The sequence below is a fragment of the Salvia splendens genome, chromosome 20 (assembly GCF_004379255.2).
Source record: "Salvia splendens isolate huo1 chromosome 20, SspV2, whole genome shotgun sequence".
Classification (NCBI taxonomy): Eukaryota; Viridiplantae; Streptophyta; class Magnoliopsida; order Lamiales; family Lamiaceae; genus Salvia; species Salvia splendens.
Genome location: NC_056051.1, coordinates 26,559,583 through 26,574,945, shown reverse-complemented (window position 1 = coordinate 26,574,945; position 15,363 = coordinate 26,559,583). Strand labels below are relative to the sequence as shown.

General features: G+C 39.1%; 3 protein-coding genes across 6 annotated transcripts in view; 2 read left to right on the top strand and 1 right to left on the bottom strand.

Moving 5' to 3' along the window:
• The window catches only part of LOC121781028 (putative late blight resistance protein homolog R1A-3), a 29,419-nt gene extending 21,020 nt beyond the window's left edge, over positions 1 to 8,399 (top strand). Inside the window, exons 1-2 of one of the 3 annotated variants that reach the window (XM_042178704.1) lie at positions 4,811 to 5,424; positions 7,029 to 8,399. In XM_042178704.1, the coding sequence (XP_042034638.1) occupies positions 4,896 to 5,424; positions 7,029 to 8,218 (1,719 nt within the window). In that variant the 5' untranslated portion in view covers positions 4,811 to 4,895 and the 3' untranslated portion in view covers positions 8,219 to 8,399. Of the gene's footprint in view, positions 1 to 4,810; positions 6,127 to 6,734 lie in introns of those variants that run through there. The other 2 variants (XM_042178706.1, XM_042178705.1) reach the window with 2 other exon arrangements.
• Positions 1,855 to 4,179, top strand: LOC121781029 (pentatricopeptide repeat-containing protein At2g21090-like). The gene has a single exon (XM_042178707.1). The coding sequence runs from the start codon at positions 1,870 to 1,872 to the stop codon at positions 4,048 to 4,050; it is 2,181 nt and encodes a 726-aa protein (XP_042034641.1). The 5' UTR covers positions 1,855 to 1,869; the 3' UTR covers positions 4,051 to 4,179.
• A 1,481-nt stretch (positions 8,400 to 9,880) lies between the features above and the next one.
• LOC121783092 (ATP-dependent RNA helicase-like protein DB10) lies at positions 9,881 to 14,779 on the bottom strand. Of its 2 annotated transcripts, none has more exons than XM_042181145.1 (9): positions 14,573 to 14,779; positions 13,667 to 13,971; positions 13,340 to 13,480; positions 13,026 to 13,094; positions 12,175 to 12,444; positions 11,595 to 11,945; positions 11,193 to 11,470; positions 10,544 to 10,924; positions 9,881 to 10,443 (listed from the first exon to the last, which is right to left on the bottom strand). In XM_042181145.1, the coding sequence occupies exons 2-9, from the start codon at positions 13,940 to 13,942 to the stop codon at positions 10,086 to 10,088; spliced, it is 2,124 nt and encodes a 707-aa protein (XP_042037079.1). In that variant the 5' UTR covers positions 13,943 to 13,971; positions 14,573 to 14,779; the 3' UTR covers positions 9,881 to 10,085. The 2 variants fall into 2 exon arrangements, with proteins under 2 accessions (XP_042037079.1, XP_042037080.1); XM_042181146.1 differs by having other exon boundaries at positions 13,667 to 13,965.
• Between the last annotated feature and the right edge of the window lie 584 nt (positions 14,780 to 15,363).

Sequence of the window (15,363 nt, the reverse complement as noted above, 5' to 3'; positions counted from 1 at the left end):
ATCTGGTTTACAGCTTACAAATACAGACTTGCTATATGTTATTTGATGTCTAGAGCCCCCCCTCTATCTGATCTAAGTTCTATTTATACATTGAACTAAGATCGTGGCTTGCATCACCACTAACTAGGTCGTGGCTTGCATCACCACTAACTAGGTAGTGGATGTCGTGGAGGTCATGAGATCCTGCATGGGTCCACTATCTCTTTGTTTGGTCCGCTATCCTGCATGAGATCCTGCATGAGTTGACACCACTAAATAGATCGTGTAGTGGAGGTCGTGGAGGTTCTGCATGAGTCCACTATCTCCCAGTTCGGTCGAATACTGAGACCGAACTTCTGAACTATTGCCGAACAGCTTTTGCCGATCTGAGAGTAGAGCTTGATTGGTCGGCTTTTACCGAGCTGTAGGCTGGGGCCGAACTCTTTGGTAATGCCGAGCTGTAGGCTGGGGCCGAACTCTTTGGTAATGCCGAACTGATACTCTTCCTTGGGCTTTGGGCTGATGGGCCGTCACTGCTATTGGGCTTGTTTAGTACGTACCCCATCATCCGTCAATCCTAATTCACCATAGCTAGATTATAACCACTTTTCTATTATAAATATCTGTATTATTCTCTAAATTGTATTAAAAAATAATAGTCAACTTCTACATGGCTAACCATAACCAGTTGGGCAGATGATTTTCGTATATTTTCTTCATTTGTAATCACTTGTGTTTTATTCAGTAACCCGAAAATCACACTCTTTTAATGTATATCGGGTAAAATTTAGCCCAATGTACAATAACATGCAAATCACACTTTGACGAACGAGAAATTACAGGCTCAAACTCTGAGCCTGTCAAATTGGATACCCGCGGATACCCGATCTGAAATTTTCGGGTATCCGATCCCGAAATTCCCAAAATTCAATACCCGATACCCGACCCGAATTTGATTTCGGGTACCCGGATACCCAACTCGGGTATCCAGTCCCGAAAAATCGGGTACCAATCCCGATTGTGATTTATTTTTTTATTTTTGGAAATTATTACAAACTTTTAGAATTTATAATTTAATTCGAATTTAATACAAAATTGAAGTAGTATTCAAGAGAAAACAATTACAAATTTTTAGAAATGCAAAATTCTTGTAGTAGTTCGAATTTAAGAGAAATAACTACAAACTTTTAGGAATATAAAATTCTTGTAGTAGTTCAAATTTTAAAAGAAAATAATTACAAACTTTAAACAATACAATATTCATAAGTTAACATATTAACGTCTTTCATCCATCCACAATAAGTCAATAACCATCAAAATTCATAAGTTCAGACATTCATCTCTTATAAACATCACAATTCAATAATTCATAAGAATCTACATCTAACAATAACATCATTAAATATTCAAACTTCAAAATATCACAAGTCAATGATATTAAAATGTAATTAAAAATTAAATTACATATCTTATACCCTAACTATTAGGTATTAATTAAAATTTATTAAGAAATTAAATTACATTTAATTATAATATAAACATAATTTATTAATTTTAAAAAATAAATCGGATAATTTGGGTATACCCGATACCCGATAATCCAAAATTCTCATTACCCGATCTCGATCCGATACCCAGAAAATCGGGTATCCAATTTTCCGACTTTTTTGGGTTTGGATATCGGGTATCCGATACCCAATATCCATTTTCACAGTCCTAGCTTAGACTTATAAAATCATTAGTGACATCGAACCCGATTACCCGATTAGATAGCCCGGCCCGGCCCAACAAACTGTAGCCCAAAACGGAGTTAGGATTGAATTTGCCAACTGCATGGCATGAGGAAAAAAAAAACAAAAAGGGAGAGTTTTGAAAACAAGCTTTCAAAAAATGTTCAACACTCTGTTTTCGACTAATGCAAGAAAAAACTTGAAAGCATTCACTCGAAGAACCGTTTCTCTGCTGGAAATCTGCACAAACGAGAGGTTAATCAACCATGGAAACGCCTTACACTGCCAATTAATCAAAATGGGACTCTCCTCCCACAAATACATCGCCGTTAAATTGCTGATCATGTATTTAGACTCGAGGAAATCGAATGAGATTAATCAGATGCTGAAGGAGTTTGACGGGTTCAATTTAGTTGTCCACAACTGTTTAATCACCGGAAATCTTCAATGGGGCGATGCGGCTATTGCGTGCCAATTGTTCGACGAAATGCCTGAGAGAAATGAGGTTTCTTGGACCTCACTGATTTCTGGATTACTGAAGCAGGGAAAAGTGGATGAAGCGATGCATTACTTTGAGAGGAACCCGTTTTCGGATGTGTTTTCGTGGACTGCGGCGATTAGTGGGCTTGTTCATAACCGGCTGAGTTTTCGAGGAATGGTGATGTTTAAGGAAATGCTTCGAGTTAGTGTTTTGCCTAATGATGTTACTTTTACTTCTGTGATGAAGGGTTGTGTCGAATTGGGGGATTTTGGATTGGGGATGAGTGTTTTGGGGTTGATTGTGAAGCTTGGTTTTGACGGAAATGTGTGTGTGTTGAATTCTCTGGTTACCTTTTTTCTGAGGTTGGGACGCATTGAATTTGCGAGGAAGACATTTGATATGATGGAAGTGAAGGATGTTGTTTCGTGGACGACGATGCTGGACATGTACGTTGAGATGGGCGAAATGGGAGAGGCGCGACGTGTGTTTGATGAGATGCCGGAGAGGAATGAAGTTGCGTGGAGTGCTATGATAGCGAGATTGAGCCAGAGTGGTGACTGGGGGGAGGCGGCAAGGCTGTTCGAGGAGATGGTTCGTTGTGGCTTCAAGCCGAATATCTCTTGCTATTCTAGTGTGATCAGTGCATTGGCTAGCTTAAAGGCTTTGCAAGGTGGAAGGAGCCTTCATGGACTTATGTTGAAGAGTGGTGTGGATATGAACGTTTTTGTTGGTTGCTCGCTTATCGACTTGTACTGTAAATGTGGGAGTAGTGACGATGGGCGTTTGGTGTTTGATGCACTTCCACACAAGAATGTTGTGTGTTGGAACTCGATGGTGTTTGGTTACAGTTCGAATGGCATGATTTCGGAAGCTATGGAGGTGTTTAACCGCATGCCTCAGAGGAATAACGTGTCTTGGAACTCGTTGATCGCAGGCCATTCAGGTGTGGAGGATTTTGATGAGGCGTTTGAGGTCTTCCACCGGATGATCTTGTGTGGAGAGCAACCGAGTAAGTTCTCTTTCTCGAGCATATTAAGAGCTTGCGCGAGCTTGGCCTCGTTGGAGAGAGGCAAGTATGCACACGCAAAAGCTCTCAAACTTGGCTTTCAGTGTGATATCTTTGTTGACACCGCGCTCTTAGACATGTATGCGAAATCTGGAGAAATCACAAGCTCTGTGAGGATCTTTAACCGGATGAAAAACAAGAACGACGTCGTCTGGACAGCTATGATCCAAGGGCTTGCTGAGAATGGATTCGCAGAGGAATCGCTTCTACGCTTCGAAGAAATGGGAACCACCTCATCTGTCGCGCCAAATGAGCTCATATTTTTGTCAGTGTTGTTTGCTTGCTCTCATTCTGGTCTTGTCGAAAAAGGGCTTGCTTACTTCGACTCGATGGAGAAGGTCTACGGAATCAGGCCGAACCAGAGGCACTACACGTGCGTCGTGGACATGCTGTCTCGAGCAGGGCGTCTCCGTGAGGCGGAGGAGTTCATAGCGAGCATGCCATGTGAACCTGAGGCGAACGCGTGGTCTGCTCTGCTCAGCGGCTGCAGAACCTACGGGGACGAGGAGTTGGGCTCGAGGGCGTCTGTGAAGCTCGCAGAGCTTGCGGAGGCGAAGCCTGGGGCGTATGTCCTCCTGTCGAATAGCTATGCTTCGGGAGGGCGATGGGTCGATGCGATGAAGACGAGAGACGTGATGAGCCGGAAGGGGATCAAGAAGAGTGGGGGTTGCAGTTGGATGGAGCTGAGAAACAGAGTGCATCTGTTTTATTCACAGGATGAGACTCATGATCAATGGAGAGAAATGCAATGGATTTTGCAGCTGTTGAATACTGAAAGAGAATCATATTTTTGAATATCCCTTTTGTGATATACATATATCTTGAGGTGAATTGAGCTAGTATTGTTTGTGAATCAAGAAACTGCACACAGTTTTGAGTGAAAATTGTGAATTTGAACATCTTTTTGTAGTAAAGAAAACGGAATTTTGGAGCTGAGAGGTATACATTCTAGTGCATTTTTAAGAGTTGTTATTCTTGGATAAGGCATACCAATTTGTTTTGAAATGTCATTTTGGGTGTGCAAAACGATGCACTTTATATGGCCGGACCCGAGGCGTGGCCGAGGGAATGGCGGTGGATGGGCCACCTGCGTGGACTGCCGGTCCAAGCGACACGACAAAGCCCAATCCGGTAATTTGTAACTCGACTAATGTGGATATTTGAGGTCTAATTTGAAAAACTGATACTTCATCCGTCCCGCCATAAGTAATTGATTTCTTTTGGATATGGAATTTTAAAAAAATGATATTTATTGAGTTAAGTGGGGATTATAAACTGAGAGATGAAAAAGTATGAAAGTTAAAAGAGAAAATAAGTAATAAAGATAGTATAAAGTAATAAAGAGAAAATATATTATTTTTGTGAAAAAAGAAAATCAATAACCTGCATTGTGACGGAGAGAGCATGACACAGGAATATATTAATATTTAAAAATGTTAGGTGAATCAGACTCATTTAGGGCCCCACAGTTGGTGAATCACAATGTTACAATATTATAAATATATTGATATTTTAAAATGTTTGGTGAGTCACAATAGCCAACATTGACTTTGAAGTTCTCTGTATAAACTCTTTAACTTAGTTTTCTGGCATTATCATTAACATTCTGTGTGTGCATTCGTAGAGAGAGTTGTTAATCATGGCTGCTTATGGAGCTCTGCTTTCTCTTATGCATATCATCGAAACCCTCGAGAAACATCCTTCCCCTCCCATTTCTATCGACGAAAAACAAGTTCAATCCCTCACTCAAAACATTACCTTCTTGCAGGAGTTTCTTGATGGCTATACTTCCCCTTTTGCCGATAACCACGAAGCTGATCCATTGGAGCGTCGAATTGCTGATGCAGTTTACGCGGCTGAGGATGTTATCGAATCCCATGTTGTTGATAAAATCCATAGTGGATCCACAATCGTTGCATATTATGACTTCTATCACAATCTACAGAAAGTGATAGAAGAAATGGATCTGATCAACAAAGAGGTGAAGAGCATTCCAGTTGAAGCTCGGACCAAGCAGAAACCCGTTGCTGCCTTGGCGGCGTCTTCTCCTACTGTGAAAGAAAGATTGATCGTGGGATCTGACGAAGTGTTTCTTGACGTTTTGGATAAGCTCACCAGTGATCAACTCAACCGCCAGATCATCCCCATCACCGGGATGGGTGGCATTGGTAAGACCACTCTTGCCATGAATCTATTTGAGAATGCACTTGTTAAGGTGCGTTTTGATATTCGTGCTTGGACTACAATTTCTCAAACTTATAATGTTAGAGAAACACTTAGAGAAGTTCTTTTTCGAGCTAGTGGACGAGATTCAAGTAGTAATTTGAGTGAGAATGAGTTGGGACAAAAATTATACCAGTTTTTGTTCGGTAGGAGATATCTCGTAATAATGGATGATATGTGGAGCATAGGGGCGTGGGAGAAGATAAAAAATTTCTTTCCTGATAACCAAAATGGGAGTCGAATAATCGTAACAACTAGGCTGTCAGACTTGAGTTCTGAGCTGAACGAGTCTTGTATAATTGGCATGAAATTTCTAGATAAGGCTAGTAGTTGGGATTTATTTTGTAAGACAGTGTTCGGGAAAGAAAGTTGTCCAATTGAGTTGGAGAATATTGGAAAGAATATTGTAGCAAATTGTAAAGGACTTCCTTTATCAATTGCTACAATAGGAGGTCTTTTGGCAAAATCTGAGCTCACAAAAGAATGTTGGGAGCGTATAGAGCAAAATTTGAATTCGATTGTTATTAACACTAATGATGGATTTTGCTTGAAAATATTGAGGATGAGCTATATCTATCTGCCAAACTACTTAAAGCCATGCTTTTTGTATATGGGTGTTTTTAAGGAACAATTCTTTTTTGGGTAATGCATGTTAATGGAATTCCATTTTAATGAAGAAGTTTAGTTGTATTCCGACTCAGGGAGTGACGCACAACAGTTATGCGTCGTTATTAATGAACGACGCACAACCCTTATGCGTCTTTGGTTAATGACGCACAAGGGTTATGCGTCGTTCAAAGACGCATAAGAATTATGCGTCTTACCCTAATGACGCATAACCCTTATGCGTCACACTGGTAAGCATTCCCGCCTGTCATCCGGGTGGCCCGGGTTCGATCCCCGGCAAAGGCGCATAATTCTTTTATAAGAGTAATATATATTTGCCAAAAATAAATGTTTAGAATAACTCATTTTTATCAAATACTAATCACTTAAAAAATTGCGCCGTTGCCAGGGATCGAACCCGGGTCACCCGGGTGACAGGCGGAAATGCTTACCAGTGTGACGCATAATGGTTATGCGTCACTAGGGTAAGACGCATAATTCTTATGCGTCTTTGAACGACGCATAACCCTTGTGCGTCATTAACCAAAGACGCATAAGGGTTGTGCGTCGTTCATTAATAACGACGCATAATTGTTGTGCGTCACTCCCTGAGTCGGAATACATCTAAACATCTTCATTAAAATGGAATTCCATTACTAGACTAGAACAAAAGTAGAAAGAGCTCGTGTTTTTAAGGAAGACTACCGTATCCGTGTGTCAATGCTTGAGAAGTTATGGGTTTCTGAAGGATTTTTAAAACCAAGGAGTGGAAAATGTTTGGAAACGCTTGCACGAGAGTATTTTATGGAATTGGTTGATAGAAATCTCGTTTTAGTTGATGGATTGGGGTGTACTGGAAACGTTAAGTATTGTAAAATTCATGATTTGTTGAGAGATTTGTGTTTAAAAGAAGCTGAAAAGGAAAGATTTTACCATGTCATAGGAGATGATCCTCCGGCCAGTATTAGCGAACGTCGAGTCGTTCTTAAAACTGCAGGGTTGCTAGGATCTTTGTCACATACTCGTTCCATAATATGTGAGTATGACGAAACAGCAAGTGAGGATGATAAAGTTCTGCTGTCTCGCGGTCTTAGATTGTTGAGGACATTCAGGGCATGTGATTTTGAGAGTTATTCCTCAGAAAATGTGTTTGGATTGGTGAACTCACGGTACCTTGCTATCAGTGTTCATGATGAGCCCGAATTCTCTAGTTCAATTGATCTCCTTTGGAATCTACAGACATTGATTGTTAGTTGTTGGAAATATGTTCGTGTACCAAATGAAATTTGGAAACTGCATGAACTTCGGCATCTTGAATTTCCGGAGGGCGAATTGATTCTCCCAAATCCTGCTAGTGAGGATAGTGAGATTGTCATTATGGAGAATCTGCAAACACTCAAAGGAGTTGAGGATTTGTTATTGAATGAGGAGGTGGTTAAAAGAATTCCCAATGTGAAGAAATTGCATTTAATATACCCTTCGGATCAAATGGAGGGAGAAAACTGTCTAAGCTATCTTCAATGCTTCAGTAAATTGGAAAGCTTATGCTGCCTCACCTCTAATCAAAGTGGTGACTTTTGGATGAGGATTAATTTTCCCAACTCTATCAAGAAGTTGGTTGTTGCAAACATTTTGGAAGACATATTGCCTAAAATCGGTTCGTTACCTTTTCTTGAGAAGCTCATATTAAGAAATGGTGTCTTTAGAACCGGCAAGTGGGAAACAATTGAAGGCCAGTTCCAGAAGCTCAAGTTTCTACTGTTGTGGTTTTGTGACGGTCTAGTAAATTGGATTGTGTCAGACAGCTCCCACTTTCCACTTCTCCAGGAGCTTAGTCTCGATCATTTATCCGAACTCGAAGAAATCCCATCTGAAGTTGGGGAAATAGCAACGCTGAAATCGATTTCGTTGAATTATTGCAGTGAAGCAGTTGTGGAGTCAGCCAAAAAGATAGAAAAAGAACGTGAGGATCTATATGGAGAGCAATTAGACCTTCGGGTGCGTTATAAGAAGATGCCGAAAACCGTGATGGCGATGGGTCGATGCGATGAAGACGAGAGACGTGATGAGCCGGAAGTGGGGGTTGCAGTTGGATGGAGCAGGATGAAAGTCATATTTTTAAAATTGTGCTAACATTATTTATGAATCAAGAAGTTGCACAGTTTTGAGTGAAGTGTGAATTTGAACATCTTTTTGTAGTATAAAATTGGAGCTGCTGATAGTTTTGTATCTGAAATTCATAATAGTTGAGAGGTACATATTAGATTTCTGTATAAACTCCTTAATCTAGTTTTCTCAGATCCAATTTCTGACATTATCATGTGCAGATATAACTAAACTTACTTTAACCTATAATTATATGCTAGCCACCCTAACATATCAATGCTATATACTCTCACCATCTCTCAAAAATAGATATTTTAGGGTTGGCATTAGTTATAATACGGAATTGTTATGTATGAGACAGATAAAGAGATCCAGATAGTTAGTAGTGCAATCTCTAATGAAAAAGTTTCCGAAGTTGACTAATTTTGAAAGACGAACCAAAACAGCATTGGTTGTCTACTACGGTTACAGCATTTCGTTTCCCCTTCTTGAGAAGTTCGTATTACACTACGGTTACTTCAAAACAGGCAAGTGGGAAACAGCTGACGGCCAGTTCCCGGCCCTCAAGTTTCTGAAGGTGTCGCGGTTTAGAAGATTGGATTGTGTCGGACAGCTCCCACTTTCCACTTCTCCAGAAGCTTAGCCTCAGCCATTTATTCGAACTCGGAGAAATCCCATCTGAAGTTGGAGAAATAGCAACACTGAGATCGATTTCGTTGGATTATTGCAGTAAAGGGTATCTGCCAAAAAGTTTGTAGAAGAACATGAGGATCTATATGGACAACGATTAGACCTTCGTGTTTGTGATTAGAAGATGTCGAAAACCGTCAAGACCGAGCTAGCTCAGGATGACTTAGTGATCACATTTTTAACCGTTTAATAGAAAGTTTAAGCTTCTGTTTCTTGAATATTGTATGATCTGTGTGTTGTTACTTGTGCTCTCTACTGTAGAGCAAGTATTGTGTTTCTATATAATTTATTCAATCATTTTGAATTTGATAAAAACATTGGACTGCAAAGAGGATTTACAAAGAGAAGATCTTTGGTTTCATGTAATTTTAAGTTTTTGGTTATTATATAAATTGTGGGATTTAAGAATTATTTTTTATTCTTACTTCTTAGATTGTAAAGATTATTATATTTTATAATCTAAAATTAAGTTTATAGGTATTATAGGATAGTATTTACAAATTTATGAGGTTAACGAATATATGAAATTCATTGGCGATTTGGCGATTTTAAAAGATGTATTCTATCTTAAGATGAGTAATATTTTTAGTTTTAGAATGAAAAATTATTTCTATATTTGGAAGTTTTTAAATGTTCAGATAAACTTTCTCCTTGTAGAGATGATATGAAAACAACTTCCAATTTTAACCAACGAATGATTTTTTCGTAATTATGATTTTTATTAATAATATTCTATTTTCCTTTTTTACTTTTCATTACTTTAATCTTGTTTAATTTTTATAATTTGGGTTTAACTATTTTAGAAATAATTTTCATGGCTCTTTGCCGGAGTTGTCTTGTATTCCAAAGCAAAGAAGATGAAGCAAAAGCTGCTTAAATTGAACTAGAGCACAAATAAACTGCAAAAAGCTGGTTGCCGGCTCGATTTTCGCCTTAGTAAACGTGCATTCCGACCGGGTTTTCAAGAATAACACAATCCAAATATGTACACAACATGGATATCAGTAGCAAAATACCATCATTAGATCATGTGGAGCAAAACATAATATCAGTAGCAAAATGGCATCATTAGAGATCATGTGGAGCAACAAAAGACACTTTCAAGACCATGTTAAATTGTGCCTACTGCAGCACCAAAACATGTACAGCAAAAATTTGCCCACCCTAGAAAAGTTTACGGGGTTCGACCATGACACATGTCGGGTCAGGCCCAAACAGGTTGATCTTCCCTCGATGGTTCAGTTGGTGCATCGTTGCCATCCTCTTTGTGGTCAGTGTTGTGTCCGTGATCCAGTCCATTTCCTGATTGCATGGCTGCAGCATCAGATTTAATTGATTGAGCCGCTGCCATCATAGTTTCGTGAAAACTGCGCTGGTTGGTGGCGGCTCCATCAAATTTCTCTGCGCTTGAGTCCTTACTAGCCCAGTCTGAATTCCGGTTGGGGCTTCTGCTGCGGCTTCTATCTTTATTATAGGAAGCAGCCATCATGCTCTCGTGAAAGCTCTTCTGATGAAAGCTTCCAGTAGCGTTTGAGTTATGACCGAACGACCCAGAACCATACCTGCGAGAATACGAAGATGATACTGAATTGAGTGCCAACATATATCAAATATGCTTCAGATGATCTATAATCCGTCGAAAGGAAAGAAAAGAACATATACTTGTCCTGTCTATCAGGAGATGATGGTGCTCCCCAACTTCCCCTTCCTCCGCTGCTGCCCCTTCCACCGTAGGGAGAGTCATTACGTCCACCATAGGAAGAATCATTACGTCCACTGAATCCAACATCGCGTCCGGAAGATCCAGAGCCCCACTGGCGCCTTCCTCTTCCCATCCCACCACCACGTGATGCCATTTCACGAAGTTCAGCAGGGACATTTTGATTCGCTCCTTCCAGAATTTTGACAAGATCGGAAGCATGTCTTGCATCCTGATCACCGAAAAAAGTGTAAGCCTCTCCAGTGGCACCTGCCCGACCAGTTCTTCCAATTCTGTGTACATAATCCTCGACTCCCGTTGGGAAGTCATAGTTTACTACAACCCTGTAATAAAATTGAGACTTACATTACATCAGATGAATCACAAATAAAATACACACCAAATGGTGCCAGATCATCAGATTAATACGAGTGCAACGGACAGATTTTCTTCCAGAACTAACAAAATCGACTGCAGATAAGTAAACAAAAAACTATAATGTACAGAAGGTAAACATATCCAGTAGGGCACTCATTATCAGGATTCATGCATGTGATGAAGTATATCCTAACGACTGATTTAGGCCTAATTATCAATTTAACAACTACCAACCTAATATCCTTAACGTCCAATCCACGTGCAGCAACATCAGTGGCTACAAGCACAGGGGCCTTTCCAGTGCGAAATTCATTCAGCACATGATCCCTTTCACCCTGACATTTGTCACCGTGAATAGCAGCAGCTCCAAATTGCCTATATAGGTTTTCAGCAAGGATATCGCACATTTTCTTAGTAGAGCAAAAGATAATTATCTTTGATCCTGGTTGTTGAGACCTTAATATCTGTTCCAAACGACGACGCTTATCCATTTGTGATATAACTTCAATATGCTGTTACATTAAGACAAAAATCAAGTTAATTCAAGAATTGATTAAACCTCATATGCAGCCAAACAGGAGAAAACTATACTGTGTTTTTAAGAAAATAAAATGTAAGTAAGAAAGTAAACTTTACCTGGGTTATTGACTTGTTGGCAACAAGCTCATCAGAATTTCCAATATTAACCTGAACAGGGTTCGTCAGTAGATCAGCAGCAATTTTTCGCACCTCCTTTGGCCATGTTGCCGTGTACATCAAGGTTTGCCTACGTGGAGGCACCTCCTTCACAATTTTCCTTATTTGGGGTTCAAAGCCCATATCTAGCATCCTGTCTGCCTCATCCAACACCAAATATGAAATTTGATGGAGATAAACTCGCTTCATCTCCAAAAGATCATTCAATCGACCAGGCGTAGCCACCACAATATCAACACCTCTGTCTAAGTCTTTAATCTGAGGCCCTTTTGGTGCACCCCCATATAGACACTGTTATTAAATAAAGAAATGGCAACGGATTCAGCATGAAGCAGACAAATGAGGAAAAATCACAACATTACATATACAATCAATGAAGAAAACCCAAAAGGAAAACAGAATCTCAGGACAACAGAAAAGTCCTCTGTCAATGTGAAATGGATATGATTTCTAAAAAGATATGCAGAAATAGAATACAAGAAATAGTGTACTACTTTAACATAGCCAGGATAAGTCATACCGTGCAAGATATCCTGGATGATTTCCCAAACTTCACTGCTTCATCTTGTATCTGCGTTGCCAACTCTCTTGTTGGCGATAGCACCAAAATAGTTGGACCCATTTTAGGATTATTGCGCTTTTCTTTCAGATGAATAAATCCAGGAATTAAGTAACCCAAAGTCTTCCCAGATCCTGTCTTGGCAATTGCTACTATATCACGACCTTGAATAGCAATTGGCCATGATTGCGCCTGGATTGGAGTTGGAGCAGAAAAACCAGCTTGTTGTGCCTGGGATTTGTGGTGGGAGAGAGAGAGAGGCAGAGATAAGGGAGCAGAGTAGAAATAAAAAACAAAATGAGAAAAAAAGCTCCGGGATCTCTATGAGCAGAGGTAATGCACTATTGTTCCAAATAGAAGTGGCTAGTCAAGAACTTATCCAAGTTTCCAAGGAAAGAAGAAGAAAGCACCCTCTAGTGAAATCAGGCAATATTTGCTGATGTGATCAAGAGTGAGTGTGATTCTTCTTCTCTTCTGACAAAAGGCCAGGTTATAACATATAAATCACCAGGAATATAATTCCTCAGAGCGACTTACGAAGCCCTTCACATGAATTGAAGGACCTATAAGAGCACTCAAATAACAAGTTCCAAGAGGAGTGTGACAGTGTACGACATTTGGCTCCTCCCTGGAGCAAATATCGCACCTGCAACAGAAAGTTTAAATGGAAAAAAGTGCAATCATTATTTCTCTAACTCCTCACTGGATCTCTATTTGCACATGATCATATCATAAAACTATTTGATACACAGTTCTGATTCATTAGAGAAAATCTGTCTATGTAATTCTTGAGATAAGAGTGGTGCCCATACCTCTCTTAAAATCTCCGAGGGAAAACCAGTGGATTGAAATGAGATGAATGGTCGGGGCACATTTCCTCCCTATACAATTGAATACAATAAATAAATTCAGGTATATTGAAAAATAAGTTAACAAATAACAAATCAGAACTAAATAATCAAAAGATAATTACATAGGGAAATAACCACAAAGACAGATGAGGAATAACAGATCCATCATTAAAATAGACTAAGTAAAAAGTAACTAGAAGCCAAAGATGAACAAAGCCACTTCTTTAAAATTTGAGTATTCAAATATTACATAAACAACATAAAAGAATGCTTACAGTTACAGTAATTTCATGACGACGACAATATTCCTCGACAGACAACCCAGTTTCTGCACCTTTAGATTCAATAGGTTTATGCACCTCACTTTTTGCCACATTCTGATCGCTTGGCCTGTGATCTGGTCTGTTTCTGGCAGACTAACACATAGTAGCAAAAAAATGAAAATATACACTATGAGGCCATTATACAATACACATGAATCAAGCATTATAGGTTAAATCACATGCCTAAAAATGTGAAGAAATGGTACTAAATTACTACTAAACAATGCAGGTGATATAATATGCATCTCCATATATATATCAGAGAAAAACTTGAAGCACCTGATCAGCTCCTGGATCAGAAGCAGGCTTCGCTGAGCCAGCATTGTTGTTTCCACCTTCATCACGGCACTGTGAGTCCTTTTGAGCAGATGAACCCAAAGCATCACTAGCAACTGCCAAGCTCACAACAGGGGAGGCAACAGCAACAGGTTTCTCATACTGGGTAACGTTGGTCACCGGGTTCCAGAAGTAAAGATTTCCAGTATTACCATCAACCAGTCCTTTCCATGGCTTTGGAAGTGAAGGGTCTTCTGGCGCATACCGTACACCAGCCATATCAAAGCTTCACTCGACGTACCCTGCAACTAATCCAATAACACATAAACCCGATGATCAGAGCAGTATTGACTTTAAACTTCAAAGTAGAAACAGGCAGTAGCAGTAGCTTCAAGCCACATGACAATAAAACCCACAAAGGAACGCACGTAGCTGACCGAGTACAGGGCGAACTATATACACATAATCATACAAAATACAGCATTACTAGTTACAACCTCTTCATTATACAGAAACAAACTCATAAACAACATACATACACTTGGGAGATTTTGCAAAATAGTATCCTCATAGAAACCTCGCTACAAATCTACAATTATTAACCCCAAACCTGCATGCATTAACATCAACGCCTTACAAATTCAAAATTTCCAACTTGTGAAGCTGTTACACTTACATAAGAAATGTCTTCCATTCGAATGACCTAATAAACAGACAGACATAACGCGAAACAAACCCGCATTAAATGTTCACATCTTAAACCCTAAAAAATCAGAAATGTGCAAAAATGCAATCGCCAAAAAAACACGCATAGCATACATCAAGCATTACACTAAGATCAAGGTGAGTAGCAAAAAACGAGAAGTCTATACAACAGATTCAGAGCAGGGGGCGTCAATGGCAGCTTACTCCGTCGTTTCGGAAAACGAGAACAGAACAAAGCGCACAATGAAAATGCTCTCTCCGCGGTGGCTTTCCAAGGACTGCTTCTTCTTCTCTCTCTAAAACGCGACCAACATTTCTGAGCTTCTGCAGCTATGGTGAGAGAGAGAGAATGCTTCCGAGAGAGTAGAAGTTGGGACACTGAAGACTGAAGAGAGAGAGAAAATGGGTAAATGTTTTACTGAGGAATATTCCATTTGGCATTTTGTACCTTAAAATAGGCTATTTAAATTTTTAATATATTCATCGACATACATTTTTAAAATTTTTATATATGTTAGATTCATTAGATAGTAGTAGTAGTACAATATACTCCATATTAGTCTATTTATCATTTTCTTCATTAAATATTCATTGCTAATTCACATTTATTAAAACTTGTGAAGCATATGAAGTAGTACTGATATTTTGTGAACTCAGCAACTATATTTTGATGAAAATTATTATAATACTAAGTTGTTTAACTTATTTTAGCTATTACAGTATTTATTTAAATCGAATTAGATATTTGTGTTTACTATAATTTAATTAATGATTTATTAAATTTTGGAAGTTGCAGGGATTGTTGTGTATTTTTTGAATTATTATGCATTTATGGGCTGTTAGAAAAACGTTGTTGGGCCATTTAATAACCATATTTCATTATTTTGAGATATTAGTATTGTTATTATTTTGGTAGATAAGCTAATTATTTTTCGATCAAATATTGTGCTCAGTCAAGTTATTTATGCAATTTTTCTCTCAAGTTCAAATGATAT